The sequence below is a fragment of the Chiloscyllium plagiosum genome, chromosome 29 (genome assembly GCF_004010195.1).
Source record: "Chiloscyllium plagiosum isolate BGI_BamShark_2017 chromosome 29, ASM401019v2, whole genome shotgun sequence".
Lineage (NCBI taxonomy): Eukaryota > Metazoa > Chordata > Chondrichthyes > Orectolobiformes > Hemiscylliidae > Chiloscyllium > Chiloscyllium plagiosum.
Genome location: NC_057738.1, coordinates 9857790 through 9885618, shown reverse-complemented (window position 1 = coordinate 9885618; position 27829 = coordinate 9857790). Strand labels below are relative to the sequence as shown.

General features: G+C 40.2%; 1 protein-coding gene across 8 annotated transcripts in view; it reads left to right on the top strand.

The window, feature by feature from the left end:
- The window catches only part of kif13a (kinesin family member 13A), a 329481-nt gene that overhangs the window by 81308 nt on the left and 220344 nt on the right, over positions 1–27829 (top strand). For all 8 annotated transcript variants that reach the window (XM_043719134.1, XM_043719129.1, XM_043719127.1 and 5 more), the window contains exons 3-4: positions 14016–14028; positions 18745–18805. In XM_043719134.1, coding sequence (XP_043575069.1) covers positions 14016–14028; positions 18745–18805 — 74 coding nt within the window. The remainder of the gene's footprint in view (positions 1–14015; positions 14029–18744; positions 18806–27829) is intronic.

The following is a 27829-nucleotide window of genomic DNA, read 5'->3' as shown; positions in this document are numbered from 1 at the left end:
CATGTGTATGTTCACAACAGCATTGAGAACTCAAACAAAATACTTGAAATAATATGCATTAATGCCTCTTGCAAATTATAATGCTGAAATTGTGCTTTTCCCATGAGTGCTTTTCATAATTTCATGAAGTTGTGCATTGTTTTCCAAAAGTATATAAAATTTGTGAACGTACATTAAAAAATATTTAGTTTTGAAAGTTACAATACAATTAAGTTCAACTTGTCTCCCTGCAATGTGTTCTATACTTAAGTGCCTCAAGACTGTGTATCTTATCCGTCATACAATCTGAAGGAAAACATTTCAAATTGAAAATTTTAAGGTGCATCAAATTCAACGTTTCTCAGTACAGTATAGCATGGTTACTGAGATGCCTCTGTTTCAATACTCTTGATATTTGCCATGTGCATTCCTTATCAGGCATTAACTTGAGCTCTATACTGTTTCCACCTCTCTGTGTACCATGGCTGCAAAGTCTTAGCTAGGCACCTTGCTCCATTGTGCTTCTGTGGCAGCAGCCATAAGCACAAATGCAACCCTCAGTGCATAGTCTTGGAGTTTAGATAGGCCAATCTGCAACATTTGGTCATGAACATCTCTTTTCATTGGAAGATAAACAAGTTTTGTACAGACTAAGCAACATCTTTCATCAAGTTGATGGTCCTCCAACCTCAACAAAAGCTGTGCATCTCTCCCAAGACTTCCGTTCCAAAAGCACATTGTGCAAGAAGGTGGATAATAGTGTCTTGCCCTAACATAGCTGTCTCAAGGCAACATGTGAAAGGATCTGACTTTTTCATCACCGGCCACACGACATTCAGATGCTTGTTTGAAAAGTCTGGTCATGACTCCTTCTGCTGAATGACTTTGATAGTCTGGTCAGCGAGTTGTCCTGCAGGATATGTCATTGCCTTGCTCACCAGACCTCGAGGATGTTTGATGCAGACCGCAGTCTGAAGAACGTGTGGCCAAATTTTATTTTTCTGGATAAGCATTTCCACATGGGATTCTGTAAACTTCAGCCATTCTGCAAGCATTCTGCAGCAATGTGGCAAACACGTCCTTCACAACACCAGGGGTAGGTAAAAGGCCAATCCATGGTGACACTTGGTGTTTGCAGAGCTTAATGCAGCAGCATACAACGGTGGCCATCAGGATCAAGATAATGTTGCGTGTGGTTGTTCCAATGAAAATGGCATATTTTCAACCACTAGATGCCTTGTGTATCATTAGAATGCAGAAATGAGAAATGAACTTGATCTGTGTCACATAACACTGAGAGCACCTCACACCAGTTGCTCCTGCATGCCTACCTTTTGTTTTAGCGCTGAAAATGTGATGCTGGAAAAGCGCAGCAGGTCAGGCAGCATCCAAGGAACAGGAGAATCGACGTTTCGGGCATAAGCCCTTCTTCAGGAATGAGGAAAGTGTGTCCAGCAGGCTAAGATAAAAGGTAGGGAGGAGGGACTTGGGGGAGGGGCGTTGAAATGCAATGGGTGGAAGGAGGTCAAGGTGAGGGTGATAGGCTGGAGTGGGTTGGGGGCGGAGAGGTCAGGAAGAAGATTGCAGATTAGGAAGGCGGTGCTGAGTTCGAGGGATTTGACTGAGACAAGGTGGGGGGAGGGGAAATGAGGAAACTGAATTGAACTCAGACTTCTCCAGTTTCCTCATTTCCCCTCCCCCCACCATGTCTCAGCACCGCCTTCCTTACCTGCAATCTTCTTCCTGACCTCTCCACCCCCACCCCACTCCGGCCTATCACCCTCACCTTGACCTCCTTCCACCTATCGCATTTCCAACGCCCCTCCCCCAAGTCCCTCCTCCCTACCTTTTATCTTAGCCTGCTGGACAAACTTTCCTCATTCCTGAAGAAGGGCTCATGCCCGAAACGTCGATTCTCCTGTTCTTTGGATGCTGCCTGACCTGCTGCGCTTTTCCAGCAACACATTTTCAGCTGCTGTACTCAGTTCCCAGACCAATAAAGACAAGCATGTCATATGTCTTCTTCCCCACCCTATCTACTTGTGGAGCTACTTTCAGGAAGCTATGGACTTGAACCCCAAGATGCCTCTGTACATCAGCGGTTGGAGTGTTGAGCCACGGGGTGGTTGGGTTGTTTGGTCCGGGTGTCCCAGAGGTGTTCTCTGAAACGTTCCGCAAGTAGGCGGCCTGTCTCCCCAATATAGAGGAGGCCACATCGGGTGCAGCGGATGCAATAGATGATGTGTGTGGAGGTGCAGGTGAATTTGTGGCGGATATGGAAGTATCCCTTGGGGTCTTGGAGGGAAGTAAGTGGGGAGGTGTGGGCGCAAGTTTTGCATTTCTTGCGGTTGCAGGGGAAGGTGCCGGGAGTGAGGTTGGGTTGGTGGGGGGTGTGGACCTGACGAGGAAGTCACGGAGAGAGGGGTCTTTTCGGAACGCTGATAGGGGAGGGGAGGGAAATATATCCCTGGTGGTGGGGTCCATTTGGAGGTGGCGGAAATGAGGCGGATGATACGCTGTACAGTTACTTGCACCTTGCAGTTTTTTTTTGCACATGCCCCACCCCTGGAAACTGTGAAGGAGATAGTCATGTGACCCAGTTTCCAAAGATAGCATTATCCCAATGACCCATTTGAACTGATCACAGATACTCAACAGTTTGCGCACTGACATTGGATCTGAGCAGCAGGCAGTGATGTCATTCATATGCTACACTGCATGCCTCCACTACCTAGACTCATCATATGCCTGTATCTTTCCTGAAGGAAGTGACAAAATGTTGGATGCATACATACAGGACAGGCCTGGTTAACTCCAGATTTAGTTTTGAAAACTTGGAATTCCAGCCATTGATAGAATTGGCTCCACTGACATTTATGTTTGTATAGGATGGTTGGATTCTGTTGAACATTTCCTCCCTGAAACCTATTTTGGAGAACAATTCATCATGTAGGCGGATTTCGCCTCGAATGAGGGATTTCAAGACAATGGGACATATTTTTAAGGTGACAGGAGAGAGATTTTAAAAAAAAAGGCATAGGGGGCAAATTTTTTTACGCAGGTGGTTAGTGTGTAGAACGAACCTCCTGTTCTGAGGAAGTGGTGGATGCGAGCACAATTAGAACACTTAGAAGACACTTGGATAAGTACATGACTAGAAAGGTTTGGAGGAATAAGGGCCAGGAGCAGGCAGGTGGGATCAAATTAGTTCGGGGTTATATCCACCATGGACTGGTTGGATTAAAGGGTTTGTTTCCGTGCTGTACGACTGTTAGTGTATGATATTCTTTCAAAGATGTACAGTATGTATTTGTCATCAGTACCCATCTCCACTCATTGTCCTTCATTCACCTCTTTCTGAAGTAAAAGTGCTTGAAGGTGTACATTATTCTCATAGGCGACGTCAGTATAAGAGAGACCACATCCGTGCAATGCAATATGTTATTGAAATTAACCCCAATTTTAGACCTTTGAAAGGTAACTTCTTGTATAATCAATTAAACTAACGTAGATAGACCAAAAGAAAACTGATCACACTTGTGGTAAATTTCTGTATTTGCAGAGACAGAAAGTAGATTTTACTTTTAAACTATTATGGAGTTAAAAATAAATTCAGTGTTAATTTAGCTCATGGCTGCATGTGGAAAGCCCATTCAAAGCTTTTGTAAGATACCCGTAGTTGCTCAGTTGTAGAATTTAGGCCCGAGTTCAATGGGGCTGACGACCTATTCCAGAAACTTGAGCATGAAAGCTAAGCTGATATTACTTTGCAAAGGCTGAGGGAGCACTGAATTGTCAGAGGTAGTGTTTTTTTAAAGGTGACATGGCTGATCTCTAAACCAACAGCTTTAAAACAGAGTATCTTAATCCTGTCGCATTGCTGTTGCATTTCCTGCATTACAACTGTAGTTACACACAAAAGGTGAATACTGTACTTGATTGTGAAAGGTACTATATAGATGTAAATTTTTCTTTACAAGAATGTGATCAGAAATTTGAGTATAGAATTGTTTTATTTTGCTTTCCCACTTTCTTTGTACAGCTTAGGATTGCTCTGATCTTCCATTGCAAAGGAAAGAATTGCTTCAAATTTTCTGCATCTGCTTTCAATTTGACATAGTACTTTAATCACAAGAAACGTGAAAATAATATTGTTTCTATATGACTTTCACACCCGGTATTGACAAGGAGTCCAATAAGTTGTCTTTATTGTAAATCCAATGACTTTGTCAGTATCGGTAGTCCTTCAGACCTTGAGCTTACAAAGCATTTATAGCAATTATTCATGACCTGTGAAATACTATCCAAGCATTAGAGTTCAGCATGTGACTTGGTTTGCAGTAAAAATAAACCATCAACTAATGTTTTCAGTGCAATTCAATTTCAAAAGGTGACTTGAGCTAGAATTGGTTGGAAAGAAGAGCTTGAATGTTTATGTAAAGGGCTTCTGACTCTTCTATAAATGCCATGCCTTTGTGATCAATCTGTTTGCCTCTCCAGTTAATGTCTGGAGCTAAAGCAGACTGCCTGACCCCATTTGTTGCAGAATCTCTCATCTGTATTTGTCACCTGAAGACTTTACTGTACCAATGCTGTCTTTTTGGCAGCTTTCCAATCCTGCATTCTATCCAAACTTATGATCACCCAAAACATGTGTTGTCTGTATCTTGTGATAACTCATGTTCCCTCAATCTACAGCTTGTTGATGTAGATCTATATTGGCTCCTGGTCTCTTAAAATTCATGTCAAATTTAAAGTTCTCATCCGCCTTTTCTATACTTTTTCATGGAGTCCTTTTTTTCTATGTACAAAGCCCCTTGCCTATTGGCTGACCAATCCTTGGCTACTTGCCTTCCCTCCAACTCCTGCCTTCAGCTGTCTAGCCCTCTTTCTCTGGAATTCTCATCCTAAATTCCTTCAAAGTCATTTTCTCACTTTGTATCCACCTTAGAGCATAGCTCTTTGACCAAGCACTTGGTTATCCTTCACAATATCTCCTTGTATGCCTCACCTGCTTACACAGTTTATTTTGCGTGAAATTTCAATGACTTGTCCCATGGTCTGATAAGGAGCTTTTGCAGTCGCATGGTAAGCATGTTGAAATCTTCCACCAATGGAGAAACTGCAGCATTATCATTTTTGCTTCTGAGGTGGTGGTCGTTGCTTGTTGTTTTTGAGAGGATGTCTTAGTCCTTAGGATCCTCTTGATAAGAAATCTGTTTGGTATTTCTCAGTTGCTCCAAATATTGCACTATTAGACTTAAGGGCTGTGAGAAGGTCACTGATATGCTTCACCAGTGATCCTAAAAGGCTTTCTGAATTTGACACTAATTCATGGTAGATTGGTCAAGTCTGTCAGAATCTACGTGTCTTTGATGTCATGATGTACTCTCAGGAGTCTGCACGTTTACGGCATAGCTGAGATAATATAATGCTTTTAAGTATAGGTAACCAGTGTGGTGGTGTCAATAAAAGTTACGTTGATCATTGTCCTGGAGGTCAACTGGACATGTACTGAATTGAAAAGAGGACTTGCTAGCCGTGGCAAAGAGTAGTACTCTGTAAACTAGTGGAACAAGTGCTACCAAACTGAGGGTTTGAGGAACCGTTGCTCATTTGGATCTGTATAGTTTGAAGTAGACAGTAATGGTGCTCATGCTGATACATGGCTGCAAAACTATCAGGATTGGGATCTTAAGTTAAAAGATTCACATGAATGATGGGAAAATGGTAGAGGAAGAGGTTAAACCTTGACGATCAACAATGAAGTTACTACAGTGGTAGACAATGTAGTGAGATATAAGCAGATTCTGTGGATAACATGGACAAATAGAAATGGCTTTAAAACTTGCTTATAGGCTCTAGGTAGCTTCTATGATGTGTTTGCGAAAGTACAGAAATAAGTGTGAAGAAAAAGCAGAGCAGAATTTATTGGCAAACTTTAACTTGCACGTAAATTGAGATGCAGAAGGTAAAACATGCCAAGAACGTCATGAATTTTTTGTTTGGGAGACCGGTTGATAGCAAAATGTCCTAGAGCCAACAAAAGCACACCGCATTAGATTTTATCACTAGTCAGAGGTGAGACCTAGTGAACAGCTTAACAGTGTGTATATTGTCTAATAGCACTTATAAGAAGTTCAATGTAGTCTGGTGGAAGGGAGAAATGCAAAATAGTTCCTTGTGTTCTACCTTTTAGAAAAGTTTAATTTAAGTGGGATGAGACAGAGACTGTCCTAATTAAGCTGGGAGAATTTGCTAATGGGTAAAATGCCAGAACATCAAAGAGATATGTTCAAAAACAAATTTTGTATGTTAAATATAGAGTTAATTTTCTTGAGACAGGAATTTTCCTTGCCAAAAATGTCATGGCCGATTGTGTTTTACATCTTAATGTCAAGCTGCTGTCAGAGAGAGGGATATAGGCAGTAGCTAGGAAATAGAGTTTGGCGGGGCAACCATTGATAATTGGCTTTAGTCTTCCCAATATTTACTTTGAGTCAGCGAGTTTTGAGAAGATTTGTAGCTCAGGTTGAGGTTCTGGATGTAGGTTTGCTTGCTGAGCTGGAAGGTTGATTTTCAGACGTTTTGTCAACATCAACAGCAACAACAACAACCTGACATTCCTAAATGTCACAGTAGAGCAAACTTCAAACCAGCATCTACAGCAAAACAACACTTGGATCAAATATTGTACTACAGAAGCAACCATCCCAACATTCACAAACGAGGCAGCATTAGAACATTATTTCAATGAGCCACCACACACTGCAGCACAGAGGAATTACGCGGAGCAGAGGAAAATCACCTATACAGTGTACTCAAAAAGAATGGGTACCCAATGAACACAGTCCACTGATTTGTCATCAACAAACCCAAACAAGTAGACAAAACACATCCAGAAACCCTCGCCACTCTCCCCTTCATCAAAGCCATTTTGGAAATGACTGCCAGATTACTCCAACCCCTTGGCATCATGATAGCCCACAAACCTGCCAACACACTAAAACAGCAGCTTGTGAACTTGAAAGACCCTATATAGATAATAAGCAAAACTAATGTCATTTACAAAATACCTTGCAAGAACTGTAGCAAACACTACATTGAACAAACAAGCAGAAAACTAGCCACTATGATGCATGAACACCAATGAGCTACAAATAGACATGACCCACTCTCGCTAGTATCTTTACATACAGATGAGAAAGGACACCACTTCGCCTGGGACAATACATCCATCCTAGGACAATCCAAACAGAGATGCGTGAGAATTCCTAATAGCATGGCATTCCAATTGGAATTCTATCAACAAACGCAATGACTTGGATCCCATTTATCACCCCCTGAGAAAAAGAACAGGAACTGACATTACCTTAGGAAATAATGTCACCACAGGAAATGACATCACCAACCCAAGGAAGCCCAAACATATAGAAAGTAAGCTATACCACCAGTGCTTCATCCGGAGGCTTACTAAAGATGTTACCTTGTATGGTGACTAAACGTCTGAAAACAAATTTACTTTGAGTAAATGTTTGCTCCTCCAGTACTGCATGTTAGATGTGCAGTCTGATAACATAGCCAAATGTAGCAGCATAGAGGAGTCAAAAGAGGAGTTGGTGAGGTATTGTCAGCATAAAAAGAAAAATAATGTTAAACTTTTTATTGCCACTGAAGAGGAGCAAATAGAAGAGAAATTGGGAGCCAAGCATAGACCCGGGGGTGGGGGGCGGGGGCAGTCGAGAGATAACTGTAAGGAGGAAGAGAAGACATTCCAAGTGATTCTTTGGATACTGTTGTATAGATAATGGTAGAACTAGGTAAGTCTGGTCTCATCCAGCTAGATAACAATGGAAAGATGTTGGTCAAATGAAGGCCTGATCAACTGTATCCAATACTTCCATCCTGTATCCAAGACTGTAGGGGAATGAGTCTGGGTGGGTTGCTGTTCGGCGGGTCAGTGTGGACTTGTTGGGCCGAAGGGCCTGTTTCCACACTAAGTAATCTAATCTAATCTTATATTTTTCAGTAATGTGGAAAGTGCAGAAACGATTGGTGTTCTCAATTTTGTGAAAGATGCTAACAAATCTTACATAGTACAGAAGTAGATCAGATGGTTCATTTAACTTTTGCCCATCATTTCAAAAAGCTACCCAGTTAGTAGTGTTCCCCTTTTCTCCCCCCCCATAGTCCTGCAAAGTTTTTATTTATTTATTTATCCACTCCCTTTTTGACAGTTAATATTTAGTCTGTTTGCACCACCTTTTCAGGCAATAGATTCCATATCATAACTCACTACTTTTTAAAAAAAAAAAAAATCCTCTGCATGTTTGTGATTATTTTGCCAGTTAGCTTTCATTTCACTGTAGCAAGAAATCATTTCTTATTGATTGAAATATCCAAATCTGTATTTTGAACAACTCTCCCCTGTAATGATCTCCATTCTAAGGATCATTAGTCTCATTTTCTGTAGACTCCCTATGTACTTGAAGTCCAGCATCCAGAGTACCATTCCAATAAATCTCCCCCACTTCCACTGAAAGTCCTCACATCCTTCCTAAAATGTGGTGCCCTAAATTGGTCACAGTGCTTTGCTATGGCCTTAACCAGTGGTTTATGTTGTTTCGGGATAACTGCCTTGGTTTTCTACTCTGTACGTGTATATAAGTATGGATGTTGTATGCTTTTTAAACACTCTCCTCTCAACTTAAGTGAGTACTGAGAAGTGCTACAACAAATTACAGGAGGAGATTCATTAAGTTAAGAGAAAGGTTATATAATTGGCAGATGAATTTCAATGCTAATGTAAAGTAAAGCATTTTGATTTTTAAAGAAAATGGAGGTCATATACTAGCTGGAATATAACAATCTGAATAAGACATGGGAACAAAGTGGTCTGAGCACAAAAATAAAAAGCCCTAAACTTTGTGATGGAAAAAAGACAAAACCAAGCACACTTAAATATTTATTGTGAAATAGATTAGAAAAGTGAACTTATAATAAGCCTGTGTTGTACTTTGGTTAGACCACACTTAAAATACTGCCCATCTTTGTGGTTTATATACTGTAGAAAAGATATAGAGGCAGTGGAGAGATGCAAAGAAACATAATTAGAAGGATGGCATCAGCACTACAGGATCCAATGAAAGCATTAACAAACAGATTTTTCTTTCTGTTCCCCAGAGAAGGCTAGATGTTCTCTTGATAAGTCTTTAAAATTAATACAGTTTTTTGCTACATTATTCATAGCCTTTCCATTTGTGAAAAGAGCAACACCAGCAGCCTTCAGTATAAGAAAGTAACCAAGTAAGCAAATGAGGAATTTATTCCTAGACTTGTAGACCTTTACAGTAAAGAGGAGTGTGATTCAGTCTGTCATGTGTGTGTTGGTCAACAAAGATCTAACTACATTCATCCAATTTTTACAGTTCTTGGCTCACAGCCCTTGGAGGCTATGGCGAAGCAAATGAAAATTTAAATATTGCTTAAGTATTTCCAGAGTTTCTTTTGAGCCGAGAGTCCCAGACTCTCACTACTTGGGTGAAAAAGGTTACCTCAACCTGCCGCTTAGAAGAAATTCCTAACCCAGAGAGTAGTATAAACTTGCAACTCATTATCACAAGATATATATTGATGTGAATTGTGTACATGTATTCATGGAAAGCTCAACAGCATAAAAGGGAAAATGGAGTAATGTGTTATCCTAACAGTTAAATGAAGAGGGTTGAGAGGAACCCAAGTGTTGACATGGACAAATTGGCATTATTGTTCTGCTTCTCCAAAATGTTATACATTCAGCTCTTGGTCTCCCTGTTCCTATAACCCCATTAAAATTGTTCCATTTTTAGAACATAGTGGAAGGAAATGATTTCCGCTTGATGAATATAATGCAATTTTCCATCACTGTTTAGTAAACATTAGCTGATAACTAGTTTAATATTAAAACAAAAAGTTCCAAGGCATTTCAGAGGAGCAGAAGGTAAAACTAACACAAAGCAAAGGAGGGAAATGAGCAACTTGTTTTACGAGGGATCTTTAAAAGGTGGAAAGATGGGAGAAATGCTCCTGAAGGAATTTGATAAGAACAGAATAACTAAAAGCAGGAGTAGGCTACCTGGTCCTTTTGAGACTGCTCTGCAGTTCAATTAGATCATGGCTGATCTTTTCATGGCCTCAGCTTCACTTACCCGTCCTTTCACTATAACCCTTAGTTATGCAGATGGTTATTGAGTTAGCATATCTGGGAAGAGTGGCGAAGAGTTGGGAATGTACAAAAAGAAGAGAAATGAAAAGTTTGCAGGAGATGTGACTGAAGGTACGACGACATTTTTTAAAAAAAAGTCTATGACAGACCTTAGAATGAGAATTTTTATGCTATTGGAAATCATTGATAGTATTAATGGGCAAATATGATTTGAAAATATATGGATGGAAGAAATTTAGAGTATTGAAGGCTATTCAAAGCAGTGATTAGGAGAACTTTGGCGAAATTGAGTTGTTAGATCGCAGGTACAGGTGACACAGGAGATAAACCATGCTATACAAATCAAGTATGTACAACCTTTTCATAGTGGGGCGAGAATTTAAACTTGCAGTTGGATGGGTGATGAAGTTGCAAACAGTTCTATTTAACCTTAAGTTGTGACCTAATAGTGATGAAGTCAATGGCAGGTTTATGCACTTTGTGAAAGAAATGGCTTTAGTCTCTTCACTTTTTAACTGAAGGAATTTACGGGGTATCCACCGTTGCATATGAGTATACGGTCTGGTCGAGTGAACACCAAGGGTGAGACTACAGACTTGTATGCTGTCCGTGCACAAATGGAAGTTGACTCCATATCTACAGACCATTTTACCAAGGAACTACAGTGTAAATGACTAATAGGGGACAGAAACGCATTCTTCAGAGTAGTGGCATTTGAATGAGAAGCTATTCTTCAAATTTATTTTGACTATGATCAGATTTGACTTTTGAATTTTAGCCTTCAGGTTGTGTAAAAGGATTTCACAGTCTCTGAATTACTGTTGTGACACAGGCAATTTCATTTGGTCTTCAAGTCTATTCCTCTCACTTATGAGATTGTGGTGACCGACCTCAATTACACCTACCTGTATTTCCATGATTCTGTTGCTTTCTGATGGTCAACAAACATTGGCCTTGTCAGCATCCTCAACTTTCCATCAAAGATAAACTTTTTAAAAAAAGCTTAATTGGTGATCAGTTGTCATTCTCCTAATGTCCAGGGGCCATTGGCCTTGTCTCCTCCTGCTCTCTTCTTCAGTCAGTCACTTCGACTTAAGATGTGGATTCCACATTCAGGAGTGAAATGTGAGTAAATAAGCTGTTTTAACAATGTTAATTCAGAGTTTAATTTTTGTTAGGAAAGTTCTTCTGCTTTTCAAATCATTACAGGATTTAAAAAAAAATTCACCTGGGACTGCAAGAGAGGCCTTGATTTAAGGTCATGTTTGAAAAATGTCACTTCGTTCAGTACTGCAGCAGAGTGACACTTAGGTTACTATGTGTTCAAGTTTCAGTAGTGAGCTCTGAAACCCTGCTGATTCAGCATTGATGTTATTCTCCATTGTTGGTCACCGTGCAATCAAACACCACTCTGATATGTATACTTGACTGCAAAGCATTTGATTGGTCTTTGTTTACCAATGGCATCGTAAATCATATCAAGCCTGTAATATGCATTCACTTTGATATCTCACTGTAATGTGATAAATACCTTTTTATGCACCAGTGCCCCCCCAATCACCATCACCACCAGCCCCACCCCAGGCCATTTCTGCATGAAAGTGTAGTTTGAAGGACCAGTACATTCTGGAACACATCCAAAATGTTGCCAATGAATATATCAACTTACATAAAAGGTTTAATCACAATTCAAGCATGCTCCATCAACATGGAGTACCTTAAAATAATAGCAAGGCATTTGATTGAAACACCATGTAAAATGGTTAATTCTTTACAGTTCTAAGTAATTACACCATTGGCTAATTGCTGGCAGTTTCATTAGGAATTTATAATAAAAAAAGACCATAAGACCATAAGACATAGGAGTGGAAGTAAGGCCATTTCCGCCTGGAAACATTCTATCCTGCTGCTAATCTTGCCATTTACCTCCATACTCCCTGTTGCTTTCACTTTCCCTTCCCCCCCTGTTCAAGACTGTTCAAGAAAACTATTAAATAAGATGCAGTAAATTTAAAATTAGCAAGAATTGTTTTTTTGATCTCTGAGCAGTTGTATAACAGAAAACCCTTTTGGAAGTCCTCCCCTATGGTAAACTTTTTGTTTGAGAAATGTTCTGATGAAAGGTCCCGATCTGAAACATCAACTTGCTGCTTGACCTGCTGTGCTTTTTCCAACACAACACTTTATTGACTGACATTGCAGCATCTGCAGTCCTTATTATCTCGAAGTTTGAGAGATGTTGCACTGGTGGTGAGGGGAGAAAATGAGCAGATTTATTAATGACTGATTGTTTCCACATTTTCCAAATTTCAAAGTGTTTTTTGGAACAAATTGTTACCTGTTTTGTCACTGGCTAAGTGGTCAAACTTGCTTGTTGTTGAATTAGTCTTTGGTGAAATTTGCCTTTGTGGTTTTATGATAGTTATTTCATTAACATTTTCTGAACTTGTAAATTTTGAAGAATGTGCAAGAGTGCTAAGTAATTTCCAACCAGTAACTTGAAATATGCTCTTGAACATGCAGTCATGCATCAAGAAGCATCTTTTGCCCTGATGTCTGAATGTTCCTTTGAGCAACGAGACCATTTTGCTCCACATAGTCAAACAATGTGAATGTCTGGGTCATTTGGAAATTGGCTCCTTGTTATGATTGGATAATGTTCCCTCTTATAGTATATGTATGTCCACCATTCACATTTATTTTATGTATGTATATAATGTATATTATATCTATAATATATGTATTTCAATAAGTACAGGAGGGATGATTTCTTCTAGTTGAACCAATTTACCACATGATGTTGCCCAAACTCTGGCACTACAAGCAGAAAGTTTACGTCTTGAAATTGTGTTAATGGCTGTTTTAAAGCTGGTTTTATTAAAGTAACTGTCCATAAAATGTAATTTGGAATTTTACTAACCACAAACATTTAGCAGGATGGTACGGATTACATAAATATGTATTTAATGCATGCTGTTGAGGATTAATCATCACGTGTCTGATTATTGGGATCACAATTAACTGAAGTGCGATGGAAGGTAATAAGTGTACAGAGAACTCTTTAGTAAAACGCTACCAAATACAATTATATCATTGTTAATCAAATTACTGTTGACAGATATGTTCTAAGGCATATTGCTTATAATCTTTGTAAGTGATTTAATCTGTGGATAGTGTTTCATAGAAGAATTTAATCTCATGAGCAACAGCTAAATGTTCATTCTTGATTTTTGCCAAGTAGTCGTTAGTGTGGATGTATCCACCAGGTTGGAGTTAGCTGAATTCTTCAGATATTTATAAGCAGCAGAAGCTTTACCCTTTGTAGTTTAATTCAACAAGATCTTTGGATGTAATTTTGACCTGATTTGTCATTTATTTAGCATCCTTGCATTATCCTGTAAATGCAGCAGTTTTGTTCATGCAGACAATTGCCTTGAGCATGACTATCTGCTGGAATCTTAATTGGAGAAAGGTGGTTTTTGCTTATGTTTGACCTTAGACATCTTAAATAAAGTTTTTTTGTTTATTGCTATCTTTTGCGAGTTGAATAAATATAAAGCAATTTCAAAAATAAGGTCATGTGAAGCTGAAATCCTAACCATACTGTCAAGTCCAGCACGATTGTTAAAATGATTTTCTAAGCTTGTACTGAAAAGGAATGTTGCTGGATATTAAAACTCAATAGGGGATCTGATGTCTGTCAAATACTCAGAAAATTGATCTTGTTTTCTTCTTTTCTTTTCCCAAAATATACCTACCATGTGACTGGTGATGGATTTGTCATCCTTCGCATCAATAATTTTTACTTTGTGGATTGATCTTGCGTTTCCAGGAAAGGACCTAAGGTATGTATGGTAACTTCTGTGGGTGACTATATTTAGAGAACGCAAAGTTGTACAGCAGTAGTAGAACAATTGCTGTGTTGTATTTTAAATTTCATACATAACTAGTGCAGTTCTAGTTGTGAGTCTCGTGAGTTGTGAAGCAAGATAATATATATTTCTGAACTATTTAACAAAATGTCTCCTGATTCTGTGTGAAAATGCTCATCTGCAGTGACATTTCTTTAAATCAATATATTATAACCAATGAAAGTAAAGCAATCTGAGGGAAAATGAGACAAAGCAAATTGAGACTTCAGTTTGCTTAGCAAAAGGGCCGGTGTCAGCTTGGATTTTTTAAAAAAAAAATTGGCTGAAGGACAGAAAACATTGATCATATAAATGATTATTTATCAAACTCAACAAGATAGTGATATTCCCCAGGATTAGCTGAATTTTGTTTTGACAGTATAAATTGATATTAGAATATGGAGCAAAATTTTAAAAATTGCCTGTACTACCAATCTTGGAAATGTGGCAAAAAAAAGAATAATCATGTCAATCTGCAACAGTATATAGACCAGCTCTCAGAATGGGCAGACAAAAGGCAAATATGATACTCCATCTGGCAGATGAAATACAATGTTAATAAATGTTAAGTCATCCATTTTGGTAGTGAAAAGGACTATTGTTTGAATGGTAAAAAATTGCAGCATGCAGCTGTGCTGAGGCACCTGGGTTTCCTTGTGCATGAATCACAGAAGGTTGGTCTGCAGGTGCAACAGGCAATTAAGAAGGCAAATGGAATTTTGCCCTTCAGTGCTAAAGGGATTGAGTTTAAAAGCAGAGTGGTTATGTTGCAGCTGTATAGGGTGCAAGTGAGGCCATACCTGGAGTACTGCGTGCAGTTTTGGTCTCTTTACTTGAGAAAGGATATACTGGCAGTTGAGGGGGTGCAGAGGAGGTTCACTAGGTTGATTCTGGAATTGAGGGGGGTTGACTTTTGAGGAGACACTGAGTAGACTGGGATTATATTCATTGAAATTTGGAAAAATGAGGTGGGGGGAGGGTCTTATAGAACCACACAAAATTATGAAGGGAATAGATAAATATAGAAGTAGAGAGGATGTTTCCACTGGTGGATGAAACAAGGACAAGAGAGCACAATCTCAAAATTTGGGGGAACGGCTTTAGGACAGAATTGAGAAGGAACTTCTTCTCCCAGAGGGTTGTGAATCTGTAGAATTCTATGCTCAATGAAGTAGTTGAGGCTTCCTCATTGTTTTTAAAGCTAAGATAGATAACCTTTAATTCCTTTAAGGTTTAAAACATTATGTTGACAGAGCGGTAAGTAGAGCTGAGGCCACAAAAACATCAGCCATGATCTTATTAAATGGCAGAGTGAACTCAGAGTCAGATGGCCTACTCCTGCTCCTAGTTTTTTTGATAGATTTTGGTAAAAGGGCTGGAGGCATAATGTAAGTTTAATCACGCAGTTCTAAAATGGGTCTAAGGACATAAGGACTGAGGGATCTTTTGAAGGTGGCAAGATGGTATGCTTATCTACAGATTCAATATGAGGCATTGAGTACAAAAAATGGAAATTATACTCAACGTCTATAGAATTTTTATAGCAGTGTATCTGGAATTGAGGGGGGTTAACTTCTTTTTGTGACAATTTAGAGAGGACGTGAGCACCCTGGATAATGTATTTCCGGGAATAGTTCTGGGATAACCTTTTAGCTACTAGATTAGAATTGAGCAATTGAGGCTGTTCTCCATGGAGGATAGGAAGTGCTAGTGTAATTTGATAACAGTACAAAATTATGAAATATTTAAATGACATACTCAAAGAAAATTGATTTGAATCATTTTATCAAGTGTAATCAGTATAAAATACAGTGAAAGCTGTGTATTGTTGCCATGCATAGGCGTCATTCACATGAACTTAAAAAAAGAAATAACTTTGTAGTCTAGCTTTTCCTTCTTTGCTGCTACAATCCTTCTCTGGGCTTTACCAGCCCACGCCATGCCACTGTCACAGTCCAGCTCCAGGCAACACCAACCCATGCTATGTTGCTGCCAGACTCCTGTTCTGGGCTGCATCAACCCATTCCATGTGCCACCAGAGTCCCATTCCATGCGGAAGTGAAAGTCCCACTCCAGGCTTCACAGGCCGACCAACTTGGTGTAGCCATGCTGCTTCTGAAAATGCTGCTGCCGCTCCAGAACCCCGCTCCAGAACCGAGTTGAAGTTGCCTTCCTACTGATTTCAGTTAGTTCCCATTAGCTAATAGTACAAGAAATAGGGAACATGTTTACCATTTTGAGAAAGTGGGGGTGTGAGGAAAAACTTTTATTTACATAGTGAGCAAACACACTGTCTATAAATATGGAATGGGAGATGATTTAAAAAGGCAATTTAATGCTACTTCTGGTTTGAGGTAGAATAAGCTAATGGGACTGACTGGATAAGTCTGCAGAGAACCTGTGTTGGGACTGTGGTGCCAAATGATTTAGGGGGGGAACATTGATTGAAATGACCACTCTTAATTTTAGCTGGGTTGTTATTTTCCAGCATACTTGAATTTTGATTTTATCTTCATTTACATTATTGTGTGTATCCATCCTTTTTATTTTGCCTCTCTTCTCCACTTTTTTCCGTGTTTATGTCGAAAGGCCTGTGTGTATGTGCTAATATTTCTCTCTCTCCTCTCTCCTCCCCCCCCCCCTTCTATTGCTCATTCTTTCCCTCACTTAAGCTGATTGTATCACTGCATTCATTCAACCAAGCTCAAACTCTGGTCTTTACAGAAAAACAGAATTTAGAGATTCATTACATTGGGTTGAGATTGTAATAAACTAGGTTCCTGTCTCCACAATGGGTAAGGGTGGGAATTTTCAATGCCTAGTGTTGCAATTAATATTGTGAAGCTGAATAAAATGCAGATAATTACAGACATAAAATAATAAATGCTTCATTGGTGGAGAAACCACACAGCTATATCGTTAAGCTGGGAATCTTAAAACAGTTATTATAGTTCTTTCTAACTCATTTCTCTTGGCAGTGATTCAAAATTAATGTTGAAAATTTCATGCTTCCTAAATCTGTGTCCGTGGTAGCCTCTGAAACTCATGGAGTGATTCCCCTTTAAAATCTGTATTTGAGACGTTACATGGATATAGCCATACAGCACAAAACAGACCCTTAGTCCAGCCAGTCCCTGTCCAGCATAATCCCAAATGAAACTAGTCCCACTTGCCTGCTCCTGGCTCATGTCCATCCAAATCTTTCCTATTTATGCACCTATCCAATTATCTTTTAAATGTTGTAATTGTACCCTGAGGAAGTTCATTCCACATGCGAGCCACCCTCTGTGTAAAACAATTTGCCCTTCATGTCTTTTTTAAATCTCTCTTCTCCCATTTTAAAAATGTGTCCCTTCGTCTTGAAATCCCCCACCCTAGGGAAAAGGCAATACCATTTACTTTATCTACACCTCTCAATTTTTATAAACGTCTCTCAACCTCCTACGTTCCAGTGGAAAAAAAAGTCCCATCCTATCCAGCCTTTCTATATAACTCAAATCTTCCATACCTGACAGCATCCTGGTAAGTCTCTCCTAACCCCTCTCCTCCAGCTTGATTATACTTTTCCTATAACTGGGTGACCAGAACTGGGCACAGTATTCCAGAAGAGGCCTCAGTAATGTCTTGTACAATCTCAAATGACTTCCTAACTCCTACACTCAAAGACCTGGCGACGAAGGCAAGTGTGCCAACCATCTTTTTAACCATTCTGTCTATATGTGACGCAAACGTCAAAGAAGTATGTACCTACACCGCTAAGTACCCCTTTTCTTCAACACTCCCCAAGGCCTTACAATTAAATATATAAACCCTATCCTTGTTTGTACCAAAATGCAATACCTCACATTTATCCAGATGTCATTCATTTCTTCAAGTTGGATATTCAAGATCTCTTGGTTCTGTTTAATGGACAAGCAAGAAACATGACTAAAATGATGACTGACTTTGTTCCTTGCAATGCAAGCATCAAGTATTATTGAATTATTTTAGTTAATTGTCTTGTATGGCCATTTCTTGCGCAGGTAGTCGAACATTTCTGCCTCGAATAGTCCTTGTGTGAAGTCATTTAAGACACTTTGCATTGTGCTTCATCACCCCAAAATATCAGAAATTTAAAATAGTCAACAGACTCTGGTATCTAAGGAATTCATCTGGTTCTGTCATAATTTGGTCGTGTGGATTTTTTCTACCCTCCTTCAACCTGAAAGAACCCAAGTGTATTTTAAGTTATCGTTACATTGACATCCATCAAATATTGATGTTTGCTGCTGGGGATGTTTGGAGTTGGGTCAATTGTTGCCATTTAGTGGGCTACAAAGATTTAAATGTCTCCAATTTATACTCTGCAATTCTTCATACAATGTCTGATAATTTATTGCCCACAATGTACTTGTGCTTTTGCTGAAAAGGATGTTTTATTAGAGCAAATGATGCATTGCTTTTTTCAAACAAACTTAATGTAAAATTGTTTTGGAAAAGCTACAGCACAAGATTTTTTTATGCAAAACATTTTTCTTTCATTCTGCTTTTTGTGGTTGAATTAGGTTATCCTTTGCAGTGAAAGGAGAAGTTAAATAGAAATCCTTCCATATTCGGTTGCATGTTCTGTAATTATTAATCAGGATAATAATTAACTTTTCTTTTAAATAGGTGTTTGCTTTTGATCATTGCTTCTGGTCCATGGATGAAACTAACAAAGCAAAGTATGCAGGTGAGCCTTTTTTAACCAACTGTGAAATTGTGTATTACCGTTAATTGCATGTGTATTTGTATGTGTGCACGTCTGGAGTACCTGTAATAAGCCTGTCAAATAATTGTTCTCATTTTTGGATTTTGTTTACATTTCACTAGGAAATGTTCACAAACTGCGAAAGCAGTACCTGCAACTGTAAATTAAATTGGCTTTTAATTAGAGCTGTCTTTAAATTTCCCAGAGCTATTTTGCACATGTGGATGGATTTGAATGTATTTTATGTAGCCATTCTCATGGAATCACATCTCACACATATTGTCCCAGGCACCAGTATCACCATCCTGGATAAGACCTGTTGCATCAGTAGAACAAATCCAGAATCTGCCATCCTCACCTGGTCAGGTCTAAATGTGACCTCCAGACAGACGGCAATGTGGTTGACTCTCACCTGCCCTCTGAAATGGCCTCGCGAGCCACTCAGTTTTGCCAATGGCTGCAAGTCTTTCAAAAGAAATGAAACTCGACAGACCGTCTGACATTGACCTAGACACTGGAATAAACAGCAACAGAAATAGCCCTGTTGACCATGCAAAATCCTCTTTCCTAACATCTGGAAGGTAGTGCCAACATTGGAAGAGCTGTCTCACAGACTAGTCAAGGAAGAGCCTGATGCAGTCATACTCATGGAATCACATCTCACACATTATTGTCCTAGACATCGCTATCACCATCCCTGGATAAGTCCAGTTCCATCAGCAGGACAAATCCAGTGGAGGTGGAGGCATGGTGGTGTACAGTTGGGAAGGAATTGCTCTGGGAGTCCTCAACATTGTGTGTGGACCCCATGACACCTTATGGCCTAAAGTAAAACAGGGGCAAGGAAAACTCCTGCTGATTACCATGGACCATCCTCCGTCGGCTGTTTGAATCAGTACCACTTGGACAACACTTAGAGGAAGCACTGAGGGTGGCATGGACACATTGCGTACTCTGGGTGGGGGATTTCAACATCCACCACTGAGTGTTTTGGCAGCAACATTGCTGATTGAGCTGATCGGATTCTAAAAGTCATAGTGGTTAGACTGAGTCAGTAGCAGGTGGTGAGGGAACCAACAAAATAGAAAAGCAGACTTGCCTCATCCTTATTAATCTGCCAACTGCAGATGCATCTGCTTATGGCAGTATCGGTCAGAGTGATCACCACATGGTCCTTGTGGAGATGAAGTCCCACCTTGACATGTACAATAACCTCCATCATGTTGTGTGGCACTATCACCGTGCGAAATGGGACAGACTTCAAACAGGTTGAACAGCTGAAGACTGGGCAGCAGAGAGGTGCTGTGAACCATCAACAACAGTATTGTACTCCAGTACAATATGCAACCTCATTGCCCAACATATCCCCCATTTAACCATTACTATAAAGCCAGGAAATCAACCTCGGTTCAGTGGAGAGTTCAGGAGGGCATGACAGGAGCAGCACCAGGTAGTCCTATAAATCAGGTGTTAAACTAGTGAAGCTAGCAAACAGGTCTATTTGTATGGAAATGTGTTGCTGGAAAAGCTCAGCAGGTCAGGCAGCATCCAGGGAGGGCATGACAGGAGCAGCACCAGGTAGTCCTATAAATCAGGTGTTAAACTAGTGAAGCTAGCAAACAGGTCTATTTGTATGTCAAACAGCAAAAGCAGCAAGTGATTCCACGATCAACTGATCAAATCTAAGGTCTGCAGTCCTGCCACAGCCAGTGGACAATTAAACAGTTCACTGAAGGAGGAGGCTCCACAAGTACCTCCATCCTCAATGATGGAAGAGCCCAGCACATCAGTGCAAAAGATAAGGCTAAAGCATTTGCAGCAGTCTTCAGTCAGAAGCGCTGAGTGGATGATCCATCTTGGCCTCATCCATGATTCCCAGCATCACAGATACCTGACTTTAGTCAGTTCGCTTCTCTCCACGTGATATCAAGAAATGGCTGAAAGCACTGGTTACTGCAAAGACAATGGGCCCTGACAAGATTCTGGCAATACTGATGTGCTCTAGGCTCTGCTGCTGTCCTAACCAAGCTGTTTCAGTACAGTTCTAACGCTGGTATCAACCTGACAAAGTGGAAAATTGTCCAGGTGTGTGCTCGACATAAACAGCAGGACCAATCCAACCCAGCCAGTTACTGCCCCATTAGGCTCCTTGCAATTCTCTGTCAAGTGATGGAAGATTCCATCAACGGTGCTTTCAAACAACACCTGTTCTGTGATGGTCAGTTTGGGTTCTGCGAGGGCCACTCCACTCCTTGCCTCATTTCAGCCTTGGTTCAAATATGGGCAAAAGAGCTACCTTCCAGAGGGGAGGTGAGTGACAGTGCTTGATATCAAAACCACATTTGACCAAATATGGTATCACTGAGCCTGAGCAAAGCTGGAATCCGTAGTTATCGTGGCAAATTCTCTGCTGGTTGGAGTCATACCTGACACACAGGAAGATGGTTGTGGTCGTTTGAGGTTAGTTACCTCAGCTCCAGGACATGTCTCCCAGACTTCCTTGGGGTAGTGTCTTTGGCCTAAACATCTGCTGCTTCATCAAAAACCTATCCTCCATGATAAGATCAGAAACATAGAGTCCTCACAGTGTGGAAACAGGTCCTTTGGCCCAAGAAGTCCACACTGACCCTCTGAAGAGTAATCCATCCAGACCCATTTCCCAATCCTATTACTCTACACTTACCCCTGACTAGTGCACCTAACCTACATATCCCTGAACACCATGGGCAGTTTAGCATGGCCAATTCACCTAACCTGCACATCTTTGGACCAGTGGGAATGTTTGTCGATGTTTGCACAATGTTCATCATTTGCGACTCCTGAGATACTGAAGCAGTCCATCTTGAAATACAAGAAGACCTGGACAATATCCAGGTGTGGGCTGGCAAGTGGCAAGTGACATTCATGCCTCACAGATGCCAGGCAAGGATCATCTACAATATGAGATAATCTCGCCACCACCTATGACACTCAGTGGTATTACCATCACTAAATTCCCCACTACCTAAATCCTGGGGTTTACCATTGACCAGAAACTCAACTCCACTCACCACATAAACACAGTTGTTACAAGTGCAAGTCAGAGGCTAGAAACACTGCAGAGAGTAACTTGCCTCCTGACTCCCCAAAGCCTGCCCACCACCTACAAGGCACAAGTCAGGAGTGTGATGGAATGCTCTATCTTGCCTGGATATGTACAGCTCCAACGGCAATCAAGCTTGACAGCATGCAGGACAAAGTGGCCCACATGATTGCCAGGTAATGTTTTCACCCTATTCCTTAGTTTGTCTGTAAGCAATATGTCCTAAAAGCTAATGGACAGATTTCAACAAAACCTAGTATATAAATAGGGTACGGCCCAGGGCTGATGATGATAGATTATTGAAATACAGTTTGCAAAAAATTGGTTAACATTGACTTTAATTTCAAATGCCTGCGTTGCTTCTTAGAAAATGTTGAGGGTTGTCTCAATTGCTGTTTTTGAATATGTTACAACTGTGGTCACATATGATAACTTTCAGAGCTAATTGTTAGATGTGGAATGGCTGGGAGCCTTCTCGATGAGGTGGAAATTCTTGATAAAAAGATTTTCGTTTCCAACTTTTACCTTCATGGCATTAACCAGGAAGGGAAAAGCCTCTGGTAACAGATGTGTAATTTGTAATAATCTTGAGTTAACACGTCATCTTGACTTTTAATTTTGTTTTTATTTCTGATTTCTAGAGTCCATGTTATTTTGCTTTTGTACTATTGTTTTATAATGGATGGAATAAAGACACAGTTGGATGGGTTTGGAGTTGTTATTGCAATGCGTAGGATGCAACAAAATTGAGCAGCGGAATTGAGCAACAAATATAGTTTCCTGAGAGAGATGAGTAACCAGACAAACGAGAGCCTGTAAGAGGAGAAATAATAATTAAGCTTTCTAGCCCTTCCCCTCAGGTTTTTATGACTTGTCCATGAGCACACATGGCATAGCTCTGCAGTTAGCCAGACGGCCACCCACTCTGAAGTTGAGTTGATTGTTAAGCAGACCAGTAGAAAATGATTTTCTTCGCAGCCACATAAAGTAGTTTTGCTATTTTATATGCATTCTTCTTGTACAGGACTCTGATGTATCCATCTATATCAGCAATTAAAGATAAAGTATTGTAGAATACCAGTGATACACTTTGTATGGCCTTTATAGGCTTTTTACATAAAACTAATGCCGTTGTGATCTGTGTCTTGGTTACAAGAAGCTCATCTTTGGAAATGGAACCATTGCTGAAACTAGTCCATGAAAGGAGTCAGCCCACTAATACACAAAAGATAACTTGGTGCTAATGGGGAAACGCTGTTTTGTACTGTTAAAGTTGTGTGGGATTATTTCAAATTTGTTTGCCCTGTTATTGCTTTGGGCATAACTAGAAAGGAATACAGTAGAATCTTTTTAGAGCTGCATGTATTTTAAGTTGTTTTTTTCAGTTGAGCATTGTTCTGAGAGTATTTTCTGGTAAATGTGAAAAGGCTTCCACTTACGATGAAAACCAGCATTTGGGATCTGGGTTGTTTGATCTTTTGAGTTAAGGGAGATTGATAGTATCCAGTGTGTCACTGTCTCAGTTTGGTTTTAAAACAGGATCACACCAAAAAAGGGTAGGAATGTGCAACTGCAGTCTGATCAGTAAGCCTATATTTAAAATGGTGACTCTGGTTGTAGTTCCACTCAACTTATAAAACTTTAGCATTTTATATAGTTCTTAACTTCATTTTTATTTATTAATAATTGGCTCTAATGTACAATTAAACAATGCCATTCTTAATCCCTTGCTATCATTCAGTTGTCAGCTGTGTGGCACGAGCAGTTTGGTGCTAGCCAGGAGTACCAAGTTGTCAGCGTGATCAGCTGGAGATGACTAATTGCTCCTTTTTGAAAGTTCCAGCACTTCCGATCTGAACATTTTTAGTCCAAGTGTGGTACTGGAAAAGCGCAACACTGAGGCAGCACCTGAGGAGCAGGAGAATCGATGTTTTAGCCGGAAACGTGAAGGGATTATGTCCGAAACATCGATTTTTCTGCTCCTTGGATACTGCCTGATCTGCTGTGCTTTTCCAGCACCACATTTTTCGACTCTGATCTTCAGCATCTGCAGTCTTCATTTTTTCCTGAGCATTTTAATGCCTATTAAAGCTATGTTTGGGGAACTAAACATTTTAAAACTGCTCTGCTATCTTTGTTAGGAATTGAGCATTTAACGTAAGAGTTCAAGTGGTTAATACTTTGCTTCTCTAGAACTACTGAATTGTTCCTGCATGCTTTAACAGTCATAATTATAACGTTGCTGAATTAATTTGCCTCTAGCTTCCTATAAATCATGTGATTTTGGGATTGTGGATCACTGCTCATAAAGGATTGATACCACCTAAGTAAAACTTGTTTTGTTTTGGTTTTATTACATTGGGTGAGAAGAGATGCTGCTCGTGCCATCAGTGTGGGTTAAATTGAGCCACATTTCCAGAGATGTTTTCAATGATCCATCACAGTGCTTTTATATGGTTGCTGTTTTGATATGTAATCTTGTGCATTGTTGTCCATTTTTACTGATCTGAGCATCTGCATCAAAATCTTTTTGTCTTTATCTGATTGTTTGAAGGAAAATGAGAGAAGCTTCATATCACCTCAGTTCTCCTCCCATTCTTTGTGTTGGGTGAGTCCTAGTTCCAGGCACACTCTGGTATTGATCAACCAGTATACTGATCTGTCACGTAGCCCAGTCTCACATTTTCGCAGCACAGTATCAGTGTGACTTTTAAAAAAAAAATTGTGAATAATTGTATTACAACAAGGAAGATGCAAAGAACTGTGAAGTTTGAATGTTACAATTTGATGCTGGTGTAATGCTTGCTGAGTGGCAAATATTCCTTTTGTTTGCTTGATCAGTTTGTGTTGCTCATGTATGTTGAGAGCAGCATTTTTTAAATCTGATGCTTGCTTTCCAGTGCTAGTAAGTGCATGTCTGATGCAGGAAAGAGAAAAGTGTCAGGTCTATACTATTGAATTGAATCAAACACAACAAGAAGTGACACAATTGCCGAGGTTTGAGCAACTGTAGCACCAAGCACTTTGATGACTTCTGGTACTTCTGTTTTCTTGAATCTGAGTCTTACAGCATGGAAATAAACCCTTTGGTCCAACTCCCCTATGACAAACACATTTCCCAAACTAAGCTAGTCCCACTTGCTTGCATTCAGCCCATATCTATCGATACTTTTTCCAATTGAGGTAACTGCATCTACCACTTCCTCTAACAGTTCATTCTACATACAAACCACTGTGTGAAAAAGACCCTCAGGTCCCCTCTCCTTTCTCCTCTCACCTTAAAATTATGCCACTAAGTTTTAAGTCCCCCACCCTAGGGAAAATATCTTTACTATTCACTGGTTCTATGCCCGTCACGATTTTATAAACCTCTGTCAGATTGCCCCTTAATCTCCTACACTCCAGCCTCTCCATGTACCTCAAATCCTCCAGTCCTGGCAACATCCTGACGAATACTTTCTGAACCCTGATCAATTTTAATAATATCCTTCCTAAAGCAGGGCTACCAGAATTGTACAATGTACTCCAAAAGTGGCCTCACCAGTGTCCCGTACAACCTCAACATGACATGCCAACTGTTATGCTCTGCTATACTGCTGTATCTGAGTAATGAAAGCAAGAGTGCTAAACACCTTAACCACTCTGTCTACCTGTGATGCAACTTACAAAGAACTATGTCCCTAAACCCCTTGGTCCCTGTTTGACAACAGTACCCAAGGCCTCTATATCAATAACTGTTTTAGACTGATCCTTGTTAGTTTACTAAAATGATTATCCCACATTTATCCAGAATAAACTCCACCTGCCCCTCTTGATGATGTTTCCTTTGCACTCTTAGATAACCTTCTTCACTGTGGACGATACCACCAATTTTGGTGTCACCTGCAAATTTACTAATCATGCCTCTTAAATTCTTATCCAAATTATTTAAGGCGATGACAAAAAAGTGGACCCAGCACCAATCCCTGTGAACACTGCTAGTCACAGACCTCGAATCTGAAAAACAACTCTCTACCACCACCCTCTTTCTCCTAACATCAAGCTAATTTTGTGTCCAGTTGGCAAGCTCATCCTGAATCCCATGTGACCTAACTTTATAATTAGTCCACCATGCAGAACCTTGTCGAAGGCTTTTGTGAAGTCTATTTTGACTACACATAACACTCGTTGTTTTTGGTTAGATCCTTAAAAACCTCAATAAAGTTTGAGACAGTGTGAAATATTTGTTCAGTGTCTTTCCCATCTTCGGTGGGTCCACACACAGACTACCTTGTTGATCTTTTAAGAGGCCCTATTCTCTTCCATAGTTACTCTTTTGCCCTTAATGTACTTGTAGAATCTCTTTGGATTACCCCTAAATTTATCTGCCAACGCTATCTCACATCTCTTTTTTCTTCTTTTGCCTTCCTGATTTCCCTCCTACATACACCCCTGCACCCCTACTATTCTTGGAAAGATTCACTTCAGGTTAGATCAGGTTAGATTCCCTACAGTGTGGAAACAGGCCCTTCGGCCCAACAAGTCCACACCGACCCTCCGCAGAGTCACCCACCTAGACCCATTTCCCTCTGACTAATGCCCCTAACACTATGGGCAATTTAGTAGGGTCAGTTCATCTGACCCGCACATCTTTGGACTGTGGGAGGAAACCTGAGCATCTGGAAGAAACCCATCCAGACACTGGGAGAATGTGCAAACCCCACACAGACAGTCACCCAGGCTGCAGTCGAACCTGGGTCCCTGGTGCTGTGAGGCAGCAGTGCTAATCACTGAACCATCATGCCACCCCAACTTGATCACAGTTACAGATTCATAGAGATGTACAGCACGGAAACAAACCCTTCGGTCCAACCCATCCATGCTGACTAAATATCCCAACCCAATCTAGTTCCACCTGCCAGCACCCGGCCCATATCTCTCCAAACCCTTCCTATTATAATGCCTCTTAAATGTTGCAATTGTACCAGCCTCCACTACTTCCTCTGGCAGCTCATTCCATTCACCTTCCACCCTCTGTGTGGAAAAAGTTGCCCCTTAGGTCTCTTTTATATCTTTCCCCTCTCACCCTAAACCTATGCCCTCTAGTTCTGAACTCCCCGACCCCAGGAAAAAGACTTTGCCTATTTACCCTATCCATGCCCCTCATAATTTTGTAAACCCCTATAAGGTCACCCGTCAGCTTCCGACGCTCCAGGGAAAACAGCCCCAGCCTGTTCAGCCTCTCTCTATAGCTCAAATCCTCCAACCCTGGCAACATCCTTGTAAATCTTTTCTGAACCCTTTCAAGTTTCACAACATCTTTCCAATAGGAAGGAGACCAGAATTCCACACAATATTCCAACAGTGGCCTAACCAATGTCCTGTACAGCCACAACATGACCTCCCAACTCCTATACTCGATACTCTAACCAGTAAAAGAAAGCATACCAAATGCTGCCTTCGCTGTTTGTATCTGATATGACTTCTCCTTATCTTGATCAGAGCCTCAATATCCCTGGTCAACCATTATTCCCCCCCTCTTACCAACCTAACCCCTCATACTAACAGGAATATGCAGGCCCTGAATTAATCATCTCACTTTTGAAAGCCTCCCATTTGCCAGTCATCCCTTTATCTGTAAACAGTCTACTTCAATCAACTTTTCAGCATTCCTATCTAATTCTGTCAAAATTGGTCTTGATCTAATTTAGAACTTTAACTGTTATACAAGACCTATCCTTTTCCATAACTGTTTTAAAACTAATAGAATTATGATCAATCATCCCAAAGCGCTCCACCACTAACCCTTTAGTCACTTGCCCTGCCTTATTTCTCAAAAGCAGCTCAAGGTCTGCTTCTTTTCTTGGAGATACATCTACATAATGATTAAAGAAAATTTTCTTGAACACAGCTGCAAGATCCACACCACTGTTCTTCCACCATTT